At 41.5% G+C, this 21,100-nt stretch overlaps 1 protein-coding gene across 5 annotated transcripts in view; it reads left to right on the top strand.

The window, feature by feature from the left end:
- Positions 1–21,100, top strand: part of FYB1 (FYN binding protein 1) — a 185,662-nt gene that overhangs the window by 48,835 nt on the left and 115,727 nt on the right. For all 5 annotated transcript variants that reach the window (XM_049862759.1, XM_049862737.1, XM_049862752.1 and 2 more), the window contains one exon: positions 14,732–15,893. In XM_049862759.1, the coding sequence (XP_049718716.1) occupies positions 14,732–15,893 (1,162 nt within the window). The remainder of the gene's footprint in view (positions 1–14,731; positions 15,894–21,100) is intronic.

Below are 21,100 nucleotides of genomic sequence, written 5' to 3'. Positions count from 1 at the left end.
TCCTTGTCTCCGTTCAACATCTGTAGCTCGGCATTCCTTGGAGATCGCCATGTGTCTTAGCATCGGTCTTCCCCTGGGTCTAGGGGATTCTCAGTGCAGGGACCCCCAGGTCCAAAGGACACGCTCTGCTCTCGGCTCTTCTTTCTTGGTCCTAGTGAGGTCCCTCCCCTCTCTGCTCGCTTCTCTCTCCTTTTGTCTCTTGTAAGATAAAAGGTATGACTCCACCAAGGGTATGACTTGAGTAAGGGTATGACTCTTTTAAGGCTGTGACTCAAGATACATCCACACAGATCCTGCCTCATTAACATATAAATCTTGATTTACAACACATCACAAAATGGAGGATAATTAAATCACAAAATGGAGAACAATCACACAACACTGGGAATCATGGCGTAGCCAAGCTGATGCATATTTTGGGGGGACACAATTCAATCCGTGACAGGGTCTCTTATGCATTTCTGTTCCAACCTCTGGTGCCTCTGGTGTTGAATGATGTCTTACATCGAAACCTGTAATATGGCCCAGTAGAGCTGTGTACAGAAGACCATTTCACCCTGGCTTCTGACATAAGTGTGTCCATCGTTTCAATGAGGAGCTACTTTCCATTGCTCCACAGCCTTGAGAGCTGACGGGGTAGAGATTCATGGGGAGTTTCCACATAGAATAGGGATAGGGGGCTACACGACCAGCAGCTCTTGCCTTCTCAGAAGGAATCCTGGCAAACTGTGGACAAATGATGATAAACAGTGCAAATCAGCTGAGGAAGCCTTCAGAGCAGCCAGTAATCCAAATTTTACTTGTAGGCTGTGGCCATCCTCTATGGATTGCTGCATCTTCTAAAGAATTCCCAAGGTCTTCTTTCTTTCTTTCTTTTCACTAGACTTAATGTGAGGTAGTCCCTGGGTGGTGGAAACAGTTAACATGCTCAGCTGCTAACCAAAAGGCTGGAGGTTCGATTCCATCGAGAAGCACCTTGGAAGAAAGGCCTGGCAATCTGCTTCTGAAAAATCAATATGGAAAACACTATGGAGCACAGTTCTACTCTGACACACGTGGAGTTGTCATGAGTCAGAATCAACCTGATGGCAGCTGGTAGCGGTGGCAGATAGTGAAGTAGCTAAAGGAAGAGCATGGGCCTCTAACTCTCCCTTTTACCAGCTATGTGACTTTGGGCAAGCTGATTACCTCTCTGTGCCTAAGTTTGCTCATCTAAAAAATAGGAGTAATATAGTACTTAGCTCACAGACTTGGGGTGAAGATAAAATTATATAGACTCGTTGTGTACTAAGTATATGATAACAGAGCATTAATATTATTTTAAATATTTGACATTAGATACAGATTATTCTGTGAAGAAAATAGGCGGGTTTATCAACACCAGAGCAAAGTCATGGTTGCGCTTTTCTCTTCACGCTGTGAGACACAGATTTTATGTAGATCGAAACATGTGCATATACAAGGTAAGGCACAAACTTCAAATAACACCTCAAGAAACTAGTGAGAAAGGGCAGGTGAGGGGAAGGAAGAAAGGTGAGGTTGTTCTTTCCAGTAAAACCACATTTTAAAAAATGCTCCATTAAAGGTGATCATGAATCATGCTCTATAAAAGTGATTCAAAGGAGTTTTAAGGTATTCAGGGGACACTCTGGAGAAGTTGGCCTTCTGTTCCAAAACAGGAAAGCCTCGAGGAAATCCACTTCCCTTGGGAAATCGTTTTAAAGGTTTAAGTCCGTGCTGCCTGCCTATCATTTTCATCTATTTGTTTAACAAGTGGGCTTCAGATGCCCCCCAGCTCCAAATGTTCCCAGCTCCTGTCCGAATCCAGAGGCCCCATTCCTGGACTCAGGAGCTCCTTGAAAGTTATAGCCACTTCATAGAGCAGTCACACTGACATCTAGTGGTACAAAGACGAAGTGCAGGTGATCTCTCTGAAGGCTTTTCCAGCCTTGTGCTTTACAAATAAGGAGCCCTGGTGGCGCACTGGTTAAAGCGCGTGGCTGCCAACCCAGATGTCAGTGATTCAAACTCACCAGCCACTCGGTAGGAGAAAGATGTGGCAGCCTGCCTCCGTAAAGATTTACAGCCTTGGAAACCCTATGCGGAAGTTCTAGTCTGTCCAATAGGGTCGCTATGGAATTGGCTCAACGGCAACTGATACAGGCTTTACAAACCGCTTTTTCCCCATCATTTGTGTCTCCTGTTAACAAGAGTGAAAGGTCAGAGGAAGTGGATGGGGTCTATCGTTTGTCTGAGGTATTACCAGAGGCTGCCCCTGGGTGAACCTTTCTAAGAACGTGGAAAGAGTGGAGTGGATCCCAGCTCACTGGCAAACTTTAGGCTGTGGTCTCAGAGATGCTGTTAAGGTCACGGCTTCAGAGTCAAGATATGAGTGTGAACGCATGTAGGCTCTGTCATTTACTAGTTGTGGGGCCTTGGATGAATTACGGAACCATTCCATGCTTCAATTTCTTCATCTGTAAAATGTGGGTAACAGTAACTGCTTCACAGATATCTAATGAGGATGAAAGGAACCAATGACTGCCAAGGACCAACACAGCACCTGGCACAACAGGCAATCCACAACGTCATCTGTTATTGCTGTGCCTGTTTTTAAGAGAAAGTCTCTGCAGAAGCTGGAGATGGATGTCAGAGGTCAGGCAGCAGAGTACAGTGGGATCCCAGTGACGGGAAGGAGACGTCCCAGATTCTGGCTCCAGTTCTACCACCTAGTAGCTGTGTGACTCTGGGCAGATCACTTAACTTGTTTTCTTTCCCAGAAAATGAAGGCCTTGAATTCACTGATGTTTAAGGTTTTTTTCTTTCTCAAACACTGTTATTCTAACATAAGGCTTTAAATAAAAATGGGCCCACCTTAATTTAAAGGCCCCTTTTGATCTCCTTTCTTTTTACCAAAGCATAGGGCCAAGTTTGTCTGTGGTCTTTCTGATAGGTTTGGAGAGCTCAGGGCTTCTCCTGTTCTTCTATCTCTGTTACCCAACCTCTGTGCATAGACAATAAACCAGGAAAACCTTGTTGTTGTTGGCTGCCATCAAGTCAGCCCCCGACTCGTGGTGATCCCACGCATAACAGAATGACATGCTGCCCAGTCCTGCACCATTCCTACGATCAGTTGTGCATCAGCCTTTGTGATCCATAGAGTTTTCATTGGCTGATTTTAGAAGTAGATTGCCAGGCCTTTCTTCCTAGTCTGGCTTAATCTGGAAACTCTGCCAAAGTCTGTTCAATATGATAGCAACATGCAGCTTCCACTCACAAATGGGTGGTAGCTCTATACGAGGTTCGTTGGCCAGGTGTATAAATTCCATACAATATTAATAATGTTGGTGAGACCCGTACCATGGGAGTGGTCAGGATAGTACCTAACCTTGCTTCTGAGAAAAGGTTAAATGTACCATGTCGTGGATTGAATTGTGTTCCCCCAAAATATGCATTAAATTGGCTAGGACTTGATTCTCAATATTGTGTAATTAACCTCCATTTTGTGGTTTGGTATAATTGTCCTCCATTTTGTGGTATTGTATAATTATGTGTTGTAAATACTAAACCTCTATATGTTAATGAGGCAGAATTAGTGTGAGGTGTATCTTGAGTCACACCCTTACTAAAGGCAGTGGTTCAAGACACACCCCTACTCGTCACTCCCTTACTCAAGACACACCCTTAAGTCACCCCTTACTTAAGTCACACCCTTCACCACCTTACTCAAGTCACACCCTTGCTTCAGCAACACCTTTTATCTTACAAAAGATAAAAAGAGGGAGAAGCGAGAAGAGAAGAGAGCCCTCACTTCCATCAAGAAGAAGAGCTGGGAGCGGAATGTATCCTTTGGACCTGGGGTGCCTGCACTGAGAATGACCTAGACCCAGGGGAAGATTGATGCCCAGACACATGGAGACCTCCCATCATACATATTCACACCCATATTCAACTTCCCACTGGTAATAAGCTACAGGCACGTGGACAATAAACACTTTCCCAAGGGAACAATGGATGAACCAAAATGGTGTCCCAAGCCCCTGAACCACCAGTTGGATGACCCATGTCACTGACTCTAGGCAGCAGCTGGTTGGGTCCAGTCTGGGCTGATATAGACCTAATATAGTTATTTCCCGAAACACTCCACACCCCCTCCAACACCAACACACACACAGACCAAACATCAAGAAAAGCAAGTGGACTTGTCTTCTCTTTGTTTTTCCCCCTTTCCAGATTGCCTATGACATTGCAAATTCAATCAGGGTGTCTTGGCTTTGAGCTCTACATCCCTTGGGTCTTGACTAGTTTCCTTAACCTTCTCAAGTCTTGTCTGATCACAACCATAGGTAGAACACATTTTAACACATATCCTGGCATGTTTAAGAATTTTTAGGTAGGATGTGAATTACTAGGGTTATGTTGAAAATTTTTTAGATCAGAATATAAAACTACTAAAAAAGTTTTGTGTGTGAGCTGAAAATTTAAACTTGAAATAGAAATTATGCAAAAATGTTTTTTTAAAAAAATCATGATTCCTGTAGTGTATTCAGGTGAACATAGGATTTGGAGTCAAAAGACTTGAGGATAATTCTCATCTCTACCACTTGTTAGAGCATAGGTGGCTCAGTTTACCCTTCTGTAACTGTAGTAAGAATTAACCAGCTTTTTGGAGGCTCAAATGAGATATTGTATATCAAATTTTTTTGTGTGTGTCTTTTTGTCATTTTTTTTTAATTGTGCTTTAGGTGACAGTTTAGAGAGCATATTAGTTCTCATTAAACAATACACATATTGTTTTATGACATTGATTGCCAACTCCACAACAATATCAACACTCTTCTTCTCAACCTTGGGTTCCCCATTTCCATTCATCCAGCTTTCCTGTCCTCTCCTGACTTCTTGTCCTTATGCCTGTGCTTGTGTCCCCTTTTAGTCTTGTATACATGGTTGAACTACATGTGTTATTGTTTGTTTTATAGGCCTGTCTAATCTTTAGAGGAAGGGTGAACATCAGGAGTGACTTCAGTACTGAGTTAAAAGGATATCTGGGAGCCATACTCTTGGGTTTCTCCAGTCTCTGTCAGACCAGTAAGTCTGGTCTTTTTTTGTGTGTGAGTTTGCATTTTGTTCTACATTTTTCTCCAGCTATGTCTGGGACCCTCTACTGTGATTCCTGTCAGAGCAGTCGGTGGTGGTAGCCAGGTACCATCTAGTTGAGTCTGGTGGAGGCTGTGGTGATTGTGATCCATTAGTCCTTTGGGCTAATCTTTCCCTTGTGTCTTTGGTTTTCTTCATTCTCCCTTGCTCCAAATTGGATGGGACCAGTAGACATATCTTAGATGGCTGCTCACAAACTTTTAAGACCCCAGATGCTACTCACCAAAATTGGATGTAGAACATTTTCTTTATAAACTACGTTATGCCAATTGAGCTAGATATCCCCAGATACCATGGTCCCCAGTCCTCAGTCCAGCAATTCAGTCCCTCAGGGAGTTTGGCTATGTCTATGAGTCTTCTGTGTCTTTGCCTTGGTCAAGTTGTGCTGACTTCCCCAGTATTGTGTACTGTCTTACCCTTCACCAAATTTACCACTTATCTGTTGTCTAATTGGTGTTTTTTCCTCCCCACTCTTCTCCTCCCAAGTAAACATCAAAGACTGTTTCTTTCTGTGTGTAAACCTTTTCATGAGTTTTTATAATAGTGGTCTCAAATAGAATTTGTCCTTTCGTGATTGATTTATTTGACTCAACTTAATGCCCTCCAGATTCATCCATATTGTGAGATGTTTCACAGATTCATCATTGTTCTTTATTGTTGTGCAGTATTCCACTGCGTATATGTACCATAGTTTGTTTACCCATTTATCTGCTGATGGGCACTTAGGTTGTTTCCATCTTTTTGCTATAGTGAATAATGCTGCAGTGAACATGGGTGTGCATATGTGTATGTTGCATTTTGTTTTAAAATGTGACTTATAGCTCTAATAATAGAAGTAGCATTAGGCGTAAAATACCAAATTTGAGAATTCTTTGCTAGTTATACAAGTGTACAAAGAGTGTTTGGGGAACAAAATGTTAAGTTCATTTGTACCCTGGGTTGAGTGATTTCAATATAGCACAGACTTTAAAGTAGATAGTGGCAAGGAATTAGCAGTGCTCTCAGAAAAAAATGAATGGATACATGCATGCATGAATGAATGAAAGCCCAGAGCAGCTGTAACCATAAAGTGCCATGGAAAGATGAAGGAGCTTGAGAAAAGAGGGCAGCTAGGTGTTAAGAGCTGGATACACACCATGGAAAGCTTGAAATTGAGAGCAACACAGTTTTAATTAGAAAAGGTGGAACCCAAAGTGAAGTCCCTGTGATGACAAAAGTGAGAAAGTTGCTCATCTTCACAGCAGAGTCTTATTACTGTGCACTTACAGGAGAGAGAAAAAAGTGAAGTAAGGTGTGAGGTGATTGTGTTACTTAATCCTGATGACTAACTATTGAATGCATTTTCTTCAGAGTTCAAAAGGAGGCTGAATGGGGAGTTGGGGTTAGAAGGAGAGTGTCCACGTTGTCACAGTCTGTAGAGTGAAGTTTCAAAATATTTTCCTTTTTTTTTTTTCTGGAATCTTCCATAACTTTCCATTTCTAATGTCTAGTTTTTACTTTTCTCAGATCACATTGTGGATTCCTCACTGACTAGTGGCCGCTACCTGTCTTGAGGAGCTTGTAGAAGTTTTCCTCTTCTAAACAGTTCTCTTCATAGAGATCTTTTCATATGCTAGGAAGGAAGTCTCTAGAAAACCCCACAGATGGCCTCATTCTTCCACCCCCACCCCACTCCATGTAGATAGGCACTTTCAGTTTCTAATTTCTTGCTGAAGCACAGAAAAAGAATTTATTGTCCAAGCTTGTGTCTACGTGTGTGTGTATGTGAGTGTGTTGGGTGGGGTGTAAACGGTGAGAGAAAAAAAGGAGCATAACATTTCTATTTAATTTTTCCCACGTCAAATAGTATCTTTCTCAGCCACCAAGAATTTTTATATAAACTTCACATTTTCAGCAAAATGAATTTTCTTTTGCTTCTTTGTACTATTTATATACAAAAAGAGAACAAACATGAGAAATGGTAATTGAAATTAAACTCTTAATTTTGAGGTGAGACAGTTGGAGGTACAAGAAAAATGAAAGAACTTGTATGTACACTAAACATTATCCTAAGAACCAAATAAACCACTTATAAAATATAGGGCTGCTATGAGTTGGAATTGACTCAATAGCAGTGGGTGTTTTTGGTTTTGGGAGATATCTATAGGGAGCCCTGGTGGTGCAATGGTTAAGCGCTCAATGGTTCGCAAAAGACCTGATGATCTGCTCCTATGAAGATTACAGCCTAGGAAACTCTATGGGGCAGTTCTACTCTGTCACGTGGGGTCACCATGAGTCAGAATCAACTTGATGGCATACATCTACAACAACAAACAACAAGATGTTTATGAAAGCAATTTTTAGTTATCTGCAAGTTCATTAGTCAAACTGCAAATTCCTCAGAGACCATCCTCTAGTTTGGTATATTTAGTTATTGGAGCTAATTTTGCTATAAATGTGTGTGTGTGTGTGTGTGTGTGTGTGTGCATGTGTGTGTAAAAAATGGTAAAACAAAAATAATGGCTTTAGGACTGTTTGTTGTTTTATACTACCTGCATCCTACTTTAAATTCTCTACATTCTATTATCATTCCATTAGCACCAAGAAGTTGAAAACTCATAGCAGAATAAGCTTCGTAAATACACATAAAGTTATGTTTAACTTCCTCATCTATTTATGCTTAAGCCCCTGGAGGCCATGACCAAATCAAAACTGTATTTGTACGGGAGCTATTTCGTAGGATAACCAACAACAGAAGGCTTGAAGGTTCTGACTAGTAGAATGATGGTGATTTTCAAGCTCCTGGCCTTTAAAGAAGACTGGGAGAGTATATAGATGCCCTACTGATCAGTCAACCATGAGAATTCAAGGCGACACACCATTTGGAGGCAGGCCACCTCCACTGAGTTTTACCGCTTGCTAAACCATCTTGTTTTCTTGACTTTAATTCAGGCGGGAGCACAATAGGAACAAGAAGAGGGCCCAGAGCAGCAGGTGCCTGGGATAAGACAGGAGCCAACGAGGATACACACTGACATCATCGGGTCTGTGCCGAAGCACACAAGCCAGCCTCCTAAAGGGAGATGGCTAAGCGCACAGTCCCCCGAGAGACGCCACGTACACCAGATGTTTTCTTTTCACTACATTACACCTCACAACACAAGACCACCAGGGACAGGACCTGAGAGCTATTGGGGTTGTCTGTCTTCACCTTGACAAATCACATGCCACCACCGCTGGTTCTACCACCACCTCCTCTTCCCCGGGCCCTCGCCCAGCGTCTGCAGTGCCAGCTTCTGCCCCAAGAACTCAACTTGCGGTGAGAGACAGGTTCCCACATCCTGTTGAAGAGGGGCCTGGTGCTCCCTCCAGTCTGAGGCTCACCCAGCTGGAATCGACCATAGCCCTTTTGCTGTGAGAGAGAGAGAGCTCTTGAGACTAGATCCATGACTGGGCTTCATTTCCCAAACATCATCTGTGTGATTAACCAGGAGGAAATTCAATTAAATTCAGTCCATAAGCCAGTATATTTTAAAGTATATTATGGAGATAAATGTGTCAGGCCTTAGAAGACTGTTTGTTTGTTGGTGGGGAGGGGCTGTTGCTGAGGAGGCAAAATAAACCAAGTTCCTGCTTATACATCTCTTCAAGGAAACACCGTACATACATTAAGTACCTAAACTATGATTCATTAAGTCCCTAAATATTTAGACAATGTTAATGGGGGATGAAAAACTTTTACTGCAGTTTCATTATCTGCAGTGGAACTTTGATTTGTGAATGGTTTTGTCACAAGTATTATATTTTCCAAAAAATTAATTCTACCTTTACAATTAAAAGAAGTTACAGTAGTTTTATTCTAATTTTTGACAATAAAAAGTTTAAAGAAAGGCTATTTTCAGGTTAAAACAATTCTCTTTTCCAAGTTTTCTGGGTATAGCAGCCCAAATTCCTTTTAAACAGAAGAGTCAACTGACCTCTGTGTGTGTCGGTGTGTGTGTGTTGGCAAGGAGTGGAGGGTTTGGTGGTGGGAACATATCTTATTTAGTCTTGAAAATAAAAGCCAGTGAGGATGAGTACTATCGCACTTTGAAAGCTTGAACTGTTTCTCCACCTAGTCTATCATAAATTTTCACCAGCCTGCTTCCTACCTCAATGGTGGTAAGTTTCTCTGGCTTAGAGAAGAACCTTCTATCATCTCAGTCTTTTTATTACACCCTCTGGTCAATCCTTGGCAGAGCAGGTCCTAAGTTTGAGCAACATGAGCTATCATCCCCGTGGAAACTGGGACCTCCTATACAGCAAGCCCCCCTCACCTACCTCCTTCCGTCTTTGCTGTTCCTTGGCTACGACCCCTAAAGGCTTGGGCAGGGCTAGGGATGGCTTTCTGGAACCCTTTTTCATTTTACATATGCCTCCTGGTAGCTTCGTGTTATTTTCTGATGTTGTTTTACCCAGGGTCCTGTTGTGGGCAAGGTGGCAGTAGTAGAAACCAATTTCATTCTGTGAGAAGAACTAGCACTTCAAACCAAATAAGCTGCTGGTAGGGAGTTTGAATGTGCAAATTATTCATTAATATCACACACAAGTATAATTTTGCTGAAAATCATTCAAAAGTGGTTGCAGCAGTACATTGGCTGGGAACTGCCAAAAATTCAAGCTGGATTCAGAAGAGGACATGGAACCAGGGATATCATTGCTGATGTCAAATGGATCCTGGCTGAAAGCAAAAAATACCAGAAAGATGTTTACCTGTATCTTATTGACTATGCAAAGGCATTTGGCTGTGTGGATCATAACAAATTATGGGTAACATTACAAAGAATGGGATTTCCAGAACACTTAATTGTGCTCATGAGAAACCTGTATGTAGATCAAGAGTCAGTTGTTCAAAGAGAACAAAGGGATACTGCATGGTTTAAAGTCAGGAAAGGTGTGTGTCAGCATTGTATCCTTTCACCATACTTATTTAATCTGTATGCTGAGCAAATAATCCCAGAAGCTGGACTATATGAAGAACAATGGGCATCCAGATTGGAGGAAGACTCATTAACAACATGTGTTATGCAGATGACACAACCTTGCTTACTGAAAGGGAAGAGGACTTGAAGCACTTACTGAAGAAAATCAAAGACTATATAGCCTTCAGTATGGATTACACCTCAACATAAAGATAACAAAAATCCTCACGACTGGACTAGTAAGCAACATTATGATAAACGGAGAAAAGACTGAAGTTGTCAAAGATTTCATTTTACTTGAATCCACAATCAACACCCATGGAGCAGCAGTCAAGAAATCAAAAGGTGCACTGCATTGGGCAAATCTGCTGCAAAAGATCTCTTTAAAGTGTTAAACAGGAAAGATGTCACCTTGAAAACTAAGGTGCACCTGGCCAAACCCATGGTGTTTTCAACCACCTCATATACATGTGAAAGTTGGACAGTGAATAAGGAAGACCGAGGAATTGATGTCTTTGAATTATGGTGTTGGTAAAGAAATTGAATATACCATGGACTGCCAAAAGAATGAACAGATCTGTCTTGGAAGAAGTACAGCCAAAATGCTCTTTAGAAGCAAGGATGGAGAGACCTCGTCTCACATATTTTGGGGATGTTATCAGGAAGGATCAGTCCCTGGAGAAGGACGTCATGCTTGGTAAAGTAGAAAAAAAAAACCCAGTGCCATCGAGTCGATTCCGACTTGTAGCGACCCTATAGGACAGAGTAGAACTGCCCCAAAAAGTAGAGGGTCAGCAAAAAAGAGGGAGACCCTCAATGAGATGGATTGACACAGCGGCTACAGCAATGGGCTCAAGCGTAACAACGATTGTGAGAATACTGCAAGACCAGGCAGTGTTCCGTTCTGTTGTACGTAGGGTCAATAAGAGTCGTAACCAACTGGACGGCACCTGACAGCACTAACAAATCAAGTTCTGCTGGTGCGACAGTTAGCGTTTGGCTGCTAGCCGAATGGTTGGCCATTTGAATCCCCCCAATGGCTCCAGAGAAGAAAGACCAAGTGATCTGCTCTCATAAAGGTTCCAAACCAAAAACCAAACCCATTGCCATGGAGTCTATTCTGAATCATAGTGACCCTATAAGACAGAGCAGAACTGCCCTATATGGTTTCCAAGGCTGCGAATCTTTACAAAAGCAAATTGCCACATCTTTCTCCCATGGAGCAGCTGGAACTCTTAACCACTATGACACCCGTAAAGATTACAGACTAGGAAACCCTATATAGGGTAGTTATACTCTGTCACAGGGTGTCACTACGAGTCAAAAATTGACTCAATGGCACAGAACAACAAGATTAGTGTGTTATCTTGAATATAACAATACAAGAGAAAACTCACAAAGGGTAAAATTAATCAATGTATTTTTTTTTTAAAAAAGGAACTATTTTGGATAAATTATTGTTCACTTACTGCCTCCCTCATGATTAAAAGTATTACTTACAATCAAGTGAAGTTATTTGACGCTCTTTTTCCATGAGCTCTGGCCAGGGAAGAATAACGGCGTTCATAGGTGTGGTTTATTCTCCCCTTGCTGTATTGCAAAATTAATTCTACACTCATTAGTTACCCACAATTTACAAGTGCTTTATTTTTTGTGTGCTTTACAAGATGTATTAAAGGCTTCCAAAGACATGTAACTTTTAAAACAATCTCTAGTGGTAACCTTTTTGCATTGTTTAGTTTCTATACAGTTACTTGTGGGTTTCAGAGAATAGTCTGTTATTAAAAAAAAAAAAAATTAAAAGGAGGCCTCTGGAAAGGTATTTTCAACAATATGAGAGCAATAGGAAAAGCTCAGGGATTTTCAGCTTTGGAACTGTTGACGTTTTGAACCACATAATTCTTTGTTGTGGAGCTAGCCCATGCATTGTAGGATGTTTGGTAGCATCCCTGACCTCTACCCACTAGATGACACTCAAACATAATAACTCTGTTTTCCAGTAGCATGTTGGTTCCATTTAGACTCATATAAGATTAGGATGTAACTTTAAAGATCGTCATTTAAAAATTTGATCACTTGGAGAAAATCACACTTAACAACTCTGCCTTGTTCTGCTATCTTTCTGCCAGTCACCTTCAGGAATTGTCTGAGGATTTGAGGAAAACATAAGGATAGAAAGCGGTAAAGGGAAACAAGGTGGAAAACAAGATGTTTTCAGTGATTCGGATCTAGAGTAGGAAATTAAAGGTACAAAATTCAAGCCGGAAAATGGTGCTCTCATCTGGTTTTCTTGTGCTGCCTGCCCCTCCACTCCCATCCCCACCTCCACTCCCCTTCCCATAAACACACACTGTAGTTTGGTGTGGAAAGAAACTCCTAGGGGTGCCATTTCTTTTAAAAATCACTATGTGCAATACCTAGCTGAGTGCCAACTTTTATTACTCAAATATGTATTGGGCTTCTGAGCTTGCAGGCCCTGGTCTAAGTGGTTTGGGGTACGAAGGGGAAGAAGACATAGTTTCTGAACTTGGGAACCATACCCAGACCTTAGTTTGCATCCCTGTGCTTGCTACTATGAGCCCTTGAATACGGGACATAGCATTTCCTGCACTAAGAGTTTCCGTTTATTGAGCCTATGCTGTGGGCCAGGCAGGCACCCTACAGAATCTATCTCTAATGAACATTACAATCCAGTGGGTTCTTATTCCCATTTTACAGATTACACAAAAGAGGCTCCTCTAATAAACTAGGATTTAAATCAAGTTCCCATGTTCTTTCCATGACATCCTCTTAGAGTCTCAGCCTCAGTTTTCTTTCCTGGGAAGTGGAGTTTCATAGTGCCATCATCCTTTAATGATTGCTATAGGACTGGAATGAGATGGTATAGATTATGTGCGTGATGCAGAATTAGGCACCTGTATTTATCTACTAGATGGCTGTTCTTGTTATTATGAGAGGGTGTAGCAGTGCCTGAAATGCTACACAAGTTCAGAAGAGGGAGCGACTCTCGCCACTGAACAGGATCTGGCTTTGTGCGATTTGAGTGGGGCCCTGAAAGATGAAGTGTTTGGATGTGTAGCAGGAGTACGTGAGAGTGAGAAGTAGGGAAACACTTTCTCGGTGAATTTTAAGCATGAAAAAGCAAATTGTCTTGGCCACATGTGTGTGTTCGGTGACTTTTTTATTTTTTAAGTCTTAGATTTTTAAGCATCCCTAAAAGAACTGGAAAATTTCAACACCCTTTTTTTTCTTTTTTTAGAGGAAGAACAAACACACCTTTAATTCTCCCTGATTAAATGGGACTTTTTTCACAGAGGTGACTACCTGCTATCTTTGCTTCATAATATTTTTAAATAATATTTTATTGTGTTTTCAGTAACAGCACAGCAAATCAGGTTTCCATTTGACAATTTCTACACAAATTGTTCGTTGACATTAGTTTCATTTTTCACAATGAGTGAGCATTTTCTTCATGTTCTGGTTGTTCTGGTTCTAGTACCCTAGTGTCCCTGTCCCTTCATCTTTTCATCTTTGCTTTAGAGAAATCGTTGATCACATAATATCTTAATTCTAGACAAGAAGGGCAGAAATTTAGGAACAGGCCTCTGAAAAAGAGTGATATCCTAAATGTCATTATAGAAGCAACAGACTGGTGAAGACAGAGTTCCAGAAATGGGGTTTCCAGCCAGACCCTGCTGCTTCCCCTCATCTTCCTTGCGTACCTTCAGACCACAGTCTCCGAAAAGGACCAATTCTGCAAGTGAACACACTCTCCCGGCTAAGTCTAGATATAGCTGAATCAGGACTACACAGTTACAAAACAAGTAGGAAAACCCATTTTATTACAGTAAAACCTGTAAAAGCCAGAACCTGTGTAAAGTGGAAATCTGTCAGAGAAGGAAAACTCAAATATTTCCCACTAATAGAAAGCCACAGAAAAGTGCTAAGCCTGCACTCTGTTAAAGGCGGAATATTTGCGAGAGCCGGAAAAACAAGGCAGTTCTATAGGCTTCCAGCTCTCACAGGTTTCACTGTACTTACAAAAACAAGCATGTTTTTCTGCCATATCTCTCTGTTGGCAAACAGAACTTAAATGTGGATAGGATTAAGAAAGCTTTGGCAAACCACAGAGAGAGATGTTAAACCGGAGTCTATGTCTAATGCATCCAACCTGAATGTCAGCAGAGCTTAGGTTTTTTTTTTTTTTTTTTTTTTTAATGTTGTTCCTATTTAAAAGCCTCAATTGTAATATATGGAAGAAGTCATTCGTTAGCCACTTCCACATTTTTCAAGTAAAATAAAAATATATATATATCAAGTTAGAGTAAATCTAACACAATAGCTAGAGAAACAGTAAGAGGAAAAGGAGAAGGTAAGTTATTACTTAAGCAAAAATAAATAAGTCAGTCGAAGACTACCAAAAGAAAAAAGTATATGCACAAAACTAGCCCTCCCCCTTCAAGAAAATTCTCACAACTCATTTTGCCATAGAGGAAGATAAGTGTTACAATATCTCACTAACCAATCAGCAGCGTTGCAGGCCTCAAACCAGGAAACCCTTTAAAGTATAGTATTTTAAACTGTGCAAGTGAGACTTCTGTCTCTCAGCTAGTTTTTGTTCCCTGTGCTTGTAGGATGGAAAAGCAGATGTGAAGTCTCTCATGGCGAAGTTTAACACAGGGGGCAACCCCACAGAGGAAGTCTCAGTCAACAGCCGACCCTTCAAAGTCACAGGGCAAAATCCATCTTCAGGAATACAAGCAAAAAAGAACTTATTCGACAACCAAGGAAATGCCAGCCCTCCCACAGGACCCAGCAATGTACCTAAATTTGGGTCCCCAAAGCCACCTTTGGGAGTGAAACCTTCTTCTGAGGAAAAGCCTGACAAGGAGCCCAAACCCCCATTTCTAAAGCCTTCTCCTGGAGTCAACCAAAGGTTTGGGGCACCGGCAAACTCACCAAACAGAGATTCTGAGGTGAAAATGGGATTTCCGAAACCTATAGGCTCCAAACCCATCAACTTGCCCAAAGAAGATTCTAAACCTGTGTTTCCCCGGCCTTCTGGGAATAAGCCATTGCCTCATAATGTTAACCAAGACAGCGACTTAAAGCCACCGGGCCCAAAGCCCAGGTCTAATCCTCCAGCCCAGGAAAATGAACAGAAACAAGTTTCCACAAAGTTGGCTGGGGTTAAAGGCAAGTTTATGTCAGCTTCTCAAGATCACGACCCCAAACCCCTCTTCCCCAAACCTGCCTTTGGCCAGAAGCCATCCCTGAGTACTGATGCCTCCCATGAAGATGAGAACCTCACTAAGAATGTGTCTTCACAGAAAGGACCCTTAGCTCCCCTAGGAACCAAATCTAAACCTGGCCCTTTAAAACCAGCAAGGGAAGACACAGAAAATAAAGATCAAGTTGGTGATACATCAAGTTCACCTTTCCCTGGAGTGGTTCTGAAACCAGCAGCAAGCAGAGGGGCTCCCAGCCTCACCAAAAATGCTGAAGAAAAAAAAGAAGAGAGGAAAATAGATGCTGCCAAGAACATCTTCCTGAGCAAAATAAATCAGGAGGAGTCAGCCCTCGGGGCTCCACCGGCCAAGTTCCCTAAGGGACCTTCTAAGCTGACAGTGGGAGGACCATGGGCCCAAAGCCCAGAGGAAAAGGGAGACAAGAATCCAGCCGTCCCCAAACGGAAGCCATTGCCTCCCTTATTTACGTTGGGACCCCCTCCACCAAAACCCAGCAGACCACCAAATGTTGACCTGTCGAAATATCGAAAAACTCCTTCTGGAAACAGTGAGTTCTTGTCTTGTTTTCCGTTTAGTATGTTTCTTTCCAGAGCAGAGAATGTTTTAACTTCTGGAGGGAAAAAATGGACAAGGAATGATTCCATAACTGGTACTCGTGAGTATGTGAGGAATTTTCTTTGGCGTTTTTTTTCTTTGCTGTGGGAGGTCTGAGAAGGTAGGAAGCCTTACTTCCATATGAGCATTCTGTGAGAAAACGCCCCGATGAGCTGGTTTTTGGGGGAGATACGTACATTTGACTGATAAATGAATTTGCTTCATGACCAGCATTTAATTTACTTCCTTACTTGGGTTTCATTTCTGTTGAATGTGATTGAAGTGTGTTGCTACTACAAAGAGTTCCACAAAAAGGTGGGCAAACCTCTCAGTAAGAAGTTATCTGCCAGAAGCAATTTTCCCCACCTCTCCCCACTGCCCCACCCCAACCCAAAGGACATTTGGCAATGTCTGGAGGTATTTTTTTTTTTTAATTGTGCTTTAAGTAAAAGTTTACAAATCAAGTCAGCCTCTCATACAAAAGCTTACATACACCTTGCTATGTTCTCCTAGCTGCTCTCCCCCTAACGAGACAGCACACTCCTCTCCACCCTGTACTTCCCGCGTCCATTCAACCAGTTCCTGTCCCCCTCTACCTTCTCATCTCCCCTCCAGGCAGGAGCTGCCCACATAGTCTCATGTGTCTACTTGAGCCAAGAAGCTCACTCCTCACCAGCATCATTTTCTGTCTTATAGTCCAGCCCAATCCCTGTCTGAAGTGTTGGCTTTGGGAATGGTTCCAGTATCAGGCTAACAGAAGGTCTGGGGACTGTGACCTCTGAGGTCCCTCTAGTCTCAGTCGGACCAGTAAGTTGGTCTTTTTATGAGAATTTGAGGTCTGCATCCTACTGTTCTCCTGCTCCATCAGGGATTCCCTGTTGTGTTCCTTGTCAGGGTAGTCATCGGTCATAGTTGGGTACCACCTAGCTCTTCCAGTCTCAGGCTAATGTAGTCTTTGGTTTATGTGGCCCTTTCTGTCTCTTGGGCTCATATTGACCTTGCATCTTTGGTGTTCTTCATTCTCTTTTGCTCCAGGTGGGTTGAGACCAATTGATGCATCTTAAGTGGCCACTTGCTAGCGTTTAAGACCCCAGATGCCACTCACCAAAGTGGGATGCAGAATGTTTTCTTAATACTTTTGTTATGCCAGTTGATCTAGGTGTTCCCTGAAACCATGGTCCCCAGACCCCAGTCCCTGCTACTCTGGCCTTCGAAGTATTCAGTTATATTCAGGAAACTGCTTTTGGTTTAGTCCAGTTGTGCTGACCTCTTCTGTATTCTGTGTTGTCTTGCCCTTCACCCAAAAGAGTTCTAGTCTACAACCTAGTTAGTGAATACCCCTCCCCCTCCCTCCCCATCCTCGTAACTATCAAAGAATATTTTCTTCTGTGCTTAAACTATTTCTTGAGTTCTTATAATAGTGGTCTCATACAATATTTGTCCTTTTGCACCTGACTAATTTCACTCAGCATAATGCTTTCCATATTCTCTGGAGGCATTTTTGATTGTCACAACTGGAGAGTTCTATTGGCATCTAGTGGGTAGCCAGAGATGTTGCTGAACATCCCACAATTCACAGGAATTATCCCATAACAAAGAATTATCTGGCCCAAAATATCAGTAGTGCCAGGTTTAAGAAACCCTCCTCTAAGTGATTTTAAATTTTCACACAATTCCTCATATGTTTCTTAAGACCCAATATTCCAATAAGAGATGAACAGGACTCTTGTGAAATGGCACTTTCTGTTGTATATTTAGGTGATTTTCTATTTCTCAGTATAAAGTTTTCTGACCTTTTCTGATTCATAAAGTAACAAATAGCCAGGATACTAAGTCAGACTTAGTCTCCTTCTCGGTAAACAGTTTAATTCGCTAACAGAGATGTTGCCACAATACTACACCATGTGGTATTATTCAATACTGAATGGTTTGGTAAAGCTTTGGGACCCTATTAGTGATGAGAGGTAAGCTCAGTCATACCCTGAAATGGTTGATCTTTGGGGCAAATGATATGCAACTGTTGCTTATGGTGGGAAGAAAGGGACGCTTTCCAGTCACCATACCACTATGAGGCATTTCTTCCTCTTACAAAATTATGATCTAATTAAAGCAGATGACAGAGGACCTGGCAGCATTTTGTTCATGGGGTAGCCATGAGTCGGAGCTGACCCCAGGGCAACTAACAACGCAACAATTCTAGGCCTCATAGCTGTGGGGAGTCTGTTTGTTGTGTTGTAGAAACGGTTTGTGATATGTCATCTTCCTGAGATAAGTATTATTTCCGTGTCGATAAACAAATGAGTGGCCAAATCCTCCATTGGTTCTATCCTGTGGAAAACAAGTTTGGAATGACCCTGTGATGATATATTTTGTAGAAAGATTCAACCTTATTACACGTGGTGTCCCCTCCTCATCTGTCATCTTCTTGTTTCAATTTGGGCTCATAACTCAAAACTGTTATTCTTATGAGACTTTCTAAAACATATTTCTTCCATACCTCAGATAAAAAATTAACTATCGTAACTTCATTTAATGGCCATAACTTCATGGTGGGGTGGCAGCATTCTGCTGTGAAGCAGAAATCCCCCGGAAGCTTTCTTTCATGTCCTCCACTTAACTACCAGGCTTGGTGTTAGTAACTGTTGTCTGAAGTCACACTTTTGAATGAAGTCCTCTTTCTGGCTCTGAACAGTGGCCACCGAGGCAGGTCCAGCAATATCTGTTTTGAGCTGATTTTCAAGGCAGTAAAACAACAAGGGACCTAGGCAAAATTACAAAGTAGGCAAAGCTTTTCCTTGCGCTCTGTATTAGTTTCCTAGGGCAGCCATAACGAAGTGCCACAATCCAGATGGTTAAAACTCTAGCCTCGCAGTTCTGGAGGCTGGGAATCTTAATTCAGAGATATGCTCATCCAGAAAGTTCTGGGGGAAGATCTTGTTTCTCTCAGTTTCTGGTATCCCCACAAGTTCCTTGGCTTGTGATATGTAACTCCAATCTCTGTCTGTCTTCACATGGCTGTCTTTCATCCAAGCCTGCCTCTGTGTCACTTCACTTCTTTTTATAAGGACACCACTCATATTGAATTAAGACCCTGCCTATTTCAGTATGGCCCCATGTTAACTGATAATAGCTTCAAGGACCCTATTTCCAAAGAGGGTCACTTTTCACAGGTACCAGGGGTAAAGACTTCAGTACATCCTTCTGGGCAATGTAATTCAATCCTTCTTCCCTTTGGCAACACTGTCACTCCACCTGATGTGCCTCCCCTAGTCAACATTCGCTCAGGTGCTGTTGAGTTTAGGTTCTAAATCCTCTCATCAATATACCCACCCCCACCCCTGGCCACCAACCCCTCCATAAGTCACAACACCATCCCTCTAAATTTAAACTAACCTCAGCTTGGTGTCAGAACAGAGCAATCTGATTCAGACTTTTAACTTCCGAATAACAACCTTTTAAAGTATTCACATAAAACAAACAAACAAAGAATAACAACAACAACAACAACAGAAAACAACTTTCTTTTTTAATAGAAATTACATTCTGGTTCAAAAAACAGGTAGCATAAAATGGTGTACAGTGAAAGCCCTTTTAGGCCTTGTCTGCCATTTGCTTAGTCTTCCAAGCCTCTGCCCCACAGAAACCATTCTTCATGATTTTTATATGTCCATTTAACATTTCTTTATGTTTACACACAAAAATATGTAGATCCTAATCTCCCTGCTTTTTCACACACACACACACACGCACGCACACACACAACAAAACCCTTTGCTGTCCAGTCGATTCCAACTCATAGTGACCATAGGGTTTCCCAGGAGCACTTGGTGGATTTGAACTGTTGTCCTTTTGGTTAGCAGCCATAGCTCTTAACCACTGTGGTAGCATACTGCATTCAGTACTCTGATTCTGGCTTTTTTCTTTTCAAAATGAATCTTGGATATCTTTCTACATTTTAATAAAGAGCAACTGATTCTTTTTTTGAATTGATTTAACAATTTGTATTGTTCCCAAATTTTGTTATCAGAAATAATGTTGCAGAGAATAACCATGTATATACAGGTAGCCTCCAACTTATAACAGAGTTCTATCGCAACAACTCTGCTATAGACTCGTTCTGCTGTAAGTCAAGCACCTCTTTGCCGTTTGTCGTAACTCAATTATGTTGTAAGTCGGGGACTACTTGTATGTCATAAAATAAGTATTTGTTTTCTGAATATAGATGAATCTGCTGACCCCTAATTCCTTCATTGCCACTTTTCCTAAATCATGTTAGAAGTATTAAGAAATTTAGCATTCCATTTAGTAAGGTTAAAAATACACCAAAATTGAAAGCACGTATTCATGTTACGTGGTAGCTGGATAGCAGGTTGAGTAGCTGGCAAAGAAGTAAATTTCAGTGTAGCAAAAGAAAAAATTCTGAGATTCTATCATTTACCCTGAGTGGGAACTTACTAAATGTAAAATATACGGGTGTGTGGTATATACGAACGTTAGAAGGGAAAGGTGCTTTATGGGTCATTAAGGGCAATCATCCCCCTCATTTTGCAAGTGAAGGTTGAGGTCCAGAGACATGACTTACCCAAGGTCATATACTTGAGATTCAATTCTATGTCTTCAGATTCCAAGTTCACTGCTTTCTCCGTTTATCATCCTGCCTTACTACGATATGTGTGTTTGCATATGTTCATGCTTTCTGTGTGTTTAAAATGCATTTATATTGAATATATATGTATGTGTCATTACAAATGCATACACACACAATTTTAACGTTTTTCAAAGCACTCTAGGAGATGTTATCTCACTTAATTCTCATGATGCCCCATGAAGTAAGTGGGTAATTTTAATGATCCCATTTTAAACCAAGGCACACAGCGTGGAGAGCAACAGAATGGTTACCAATAGAGCGGGGGCTAATCTGGGAGTTTTTGCTATATAATGTGAACTTCAGAATGAGTAGACCCGGGTTTTGAGCTCCACGCATTTATTTATCAGCTGTGTAACCTAAGGCAAATTGCTTTATCTTTTCCATCTAAGTTTTCTTTATTTGAAAGAAGCGAAGATAATGCCACTTATTTCATGTTCTAAGATAAGATAGTTAAGGTAATATTTAAAGTGTATAACACAGCATCTGGGATATAGTGAAAACTTATAAGTGAG

The sequence above is a fragment of the Elephas maximus genome, chromosome 2, assembly GCF_024166365.1.
Source record: "Elephas maximus indicus isolate mEleMax1 chromosome 2, mEleMax1 primary haplotype, whole genome shotgun sequence".
In the NCBI taxonomy this organism is placed as follows: domain Eukaryota; kingdom Metazoa; phylum Chordata; class Mammalia; order Proboscidea; family Elephantidae; genus Elephas; species Elephas maximus.
This window is presented reverse-complemented; position numbering and strand designations above follow the sequence as displayed.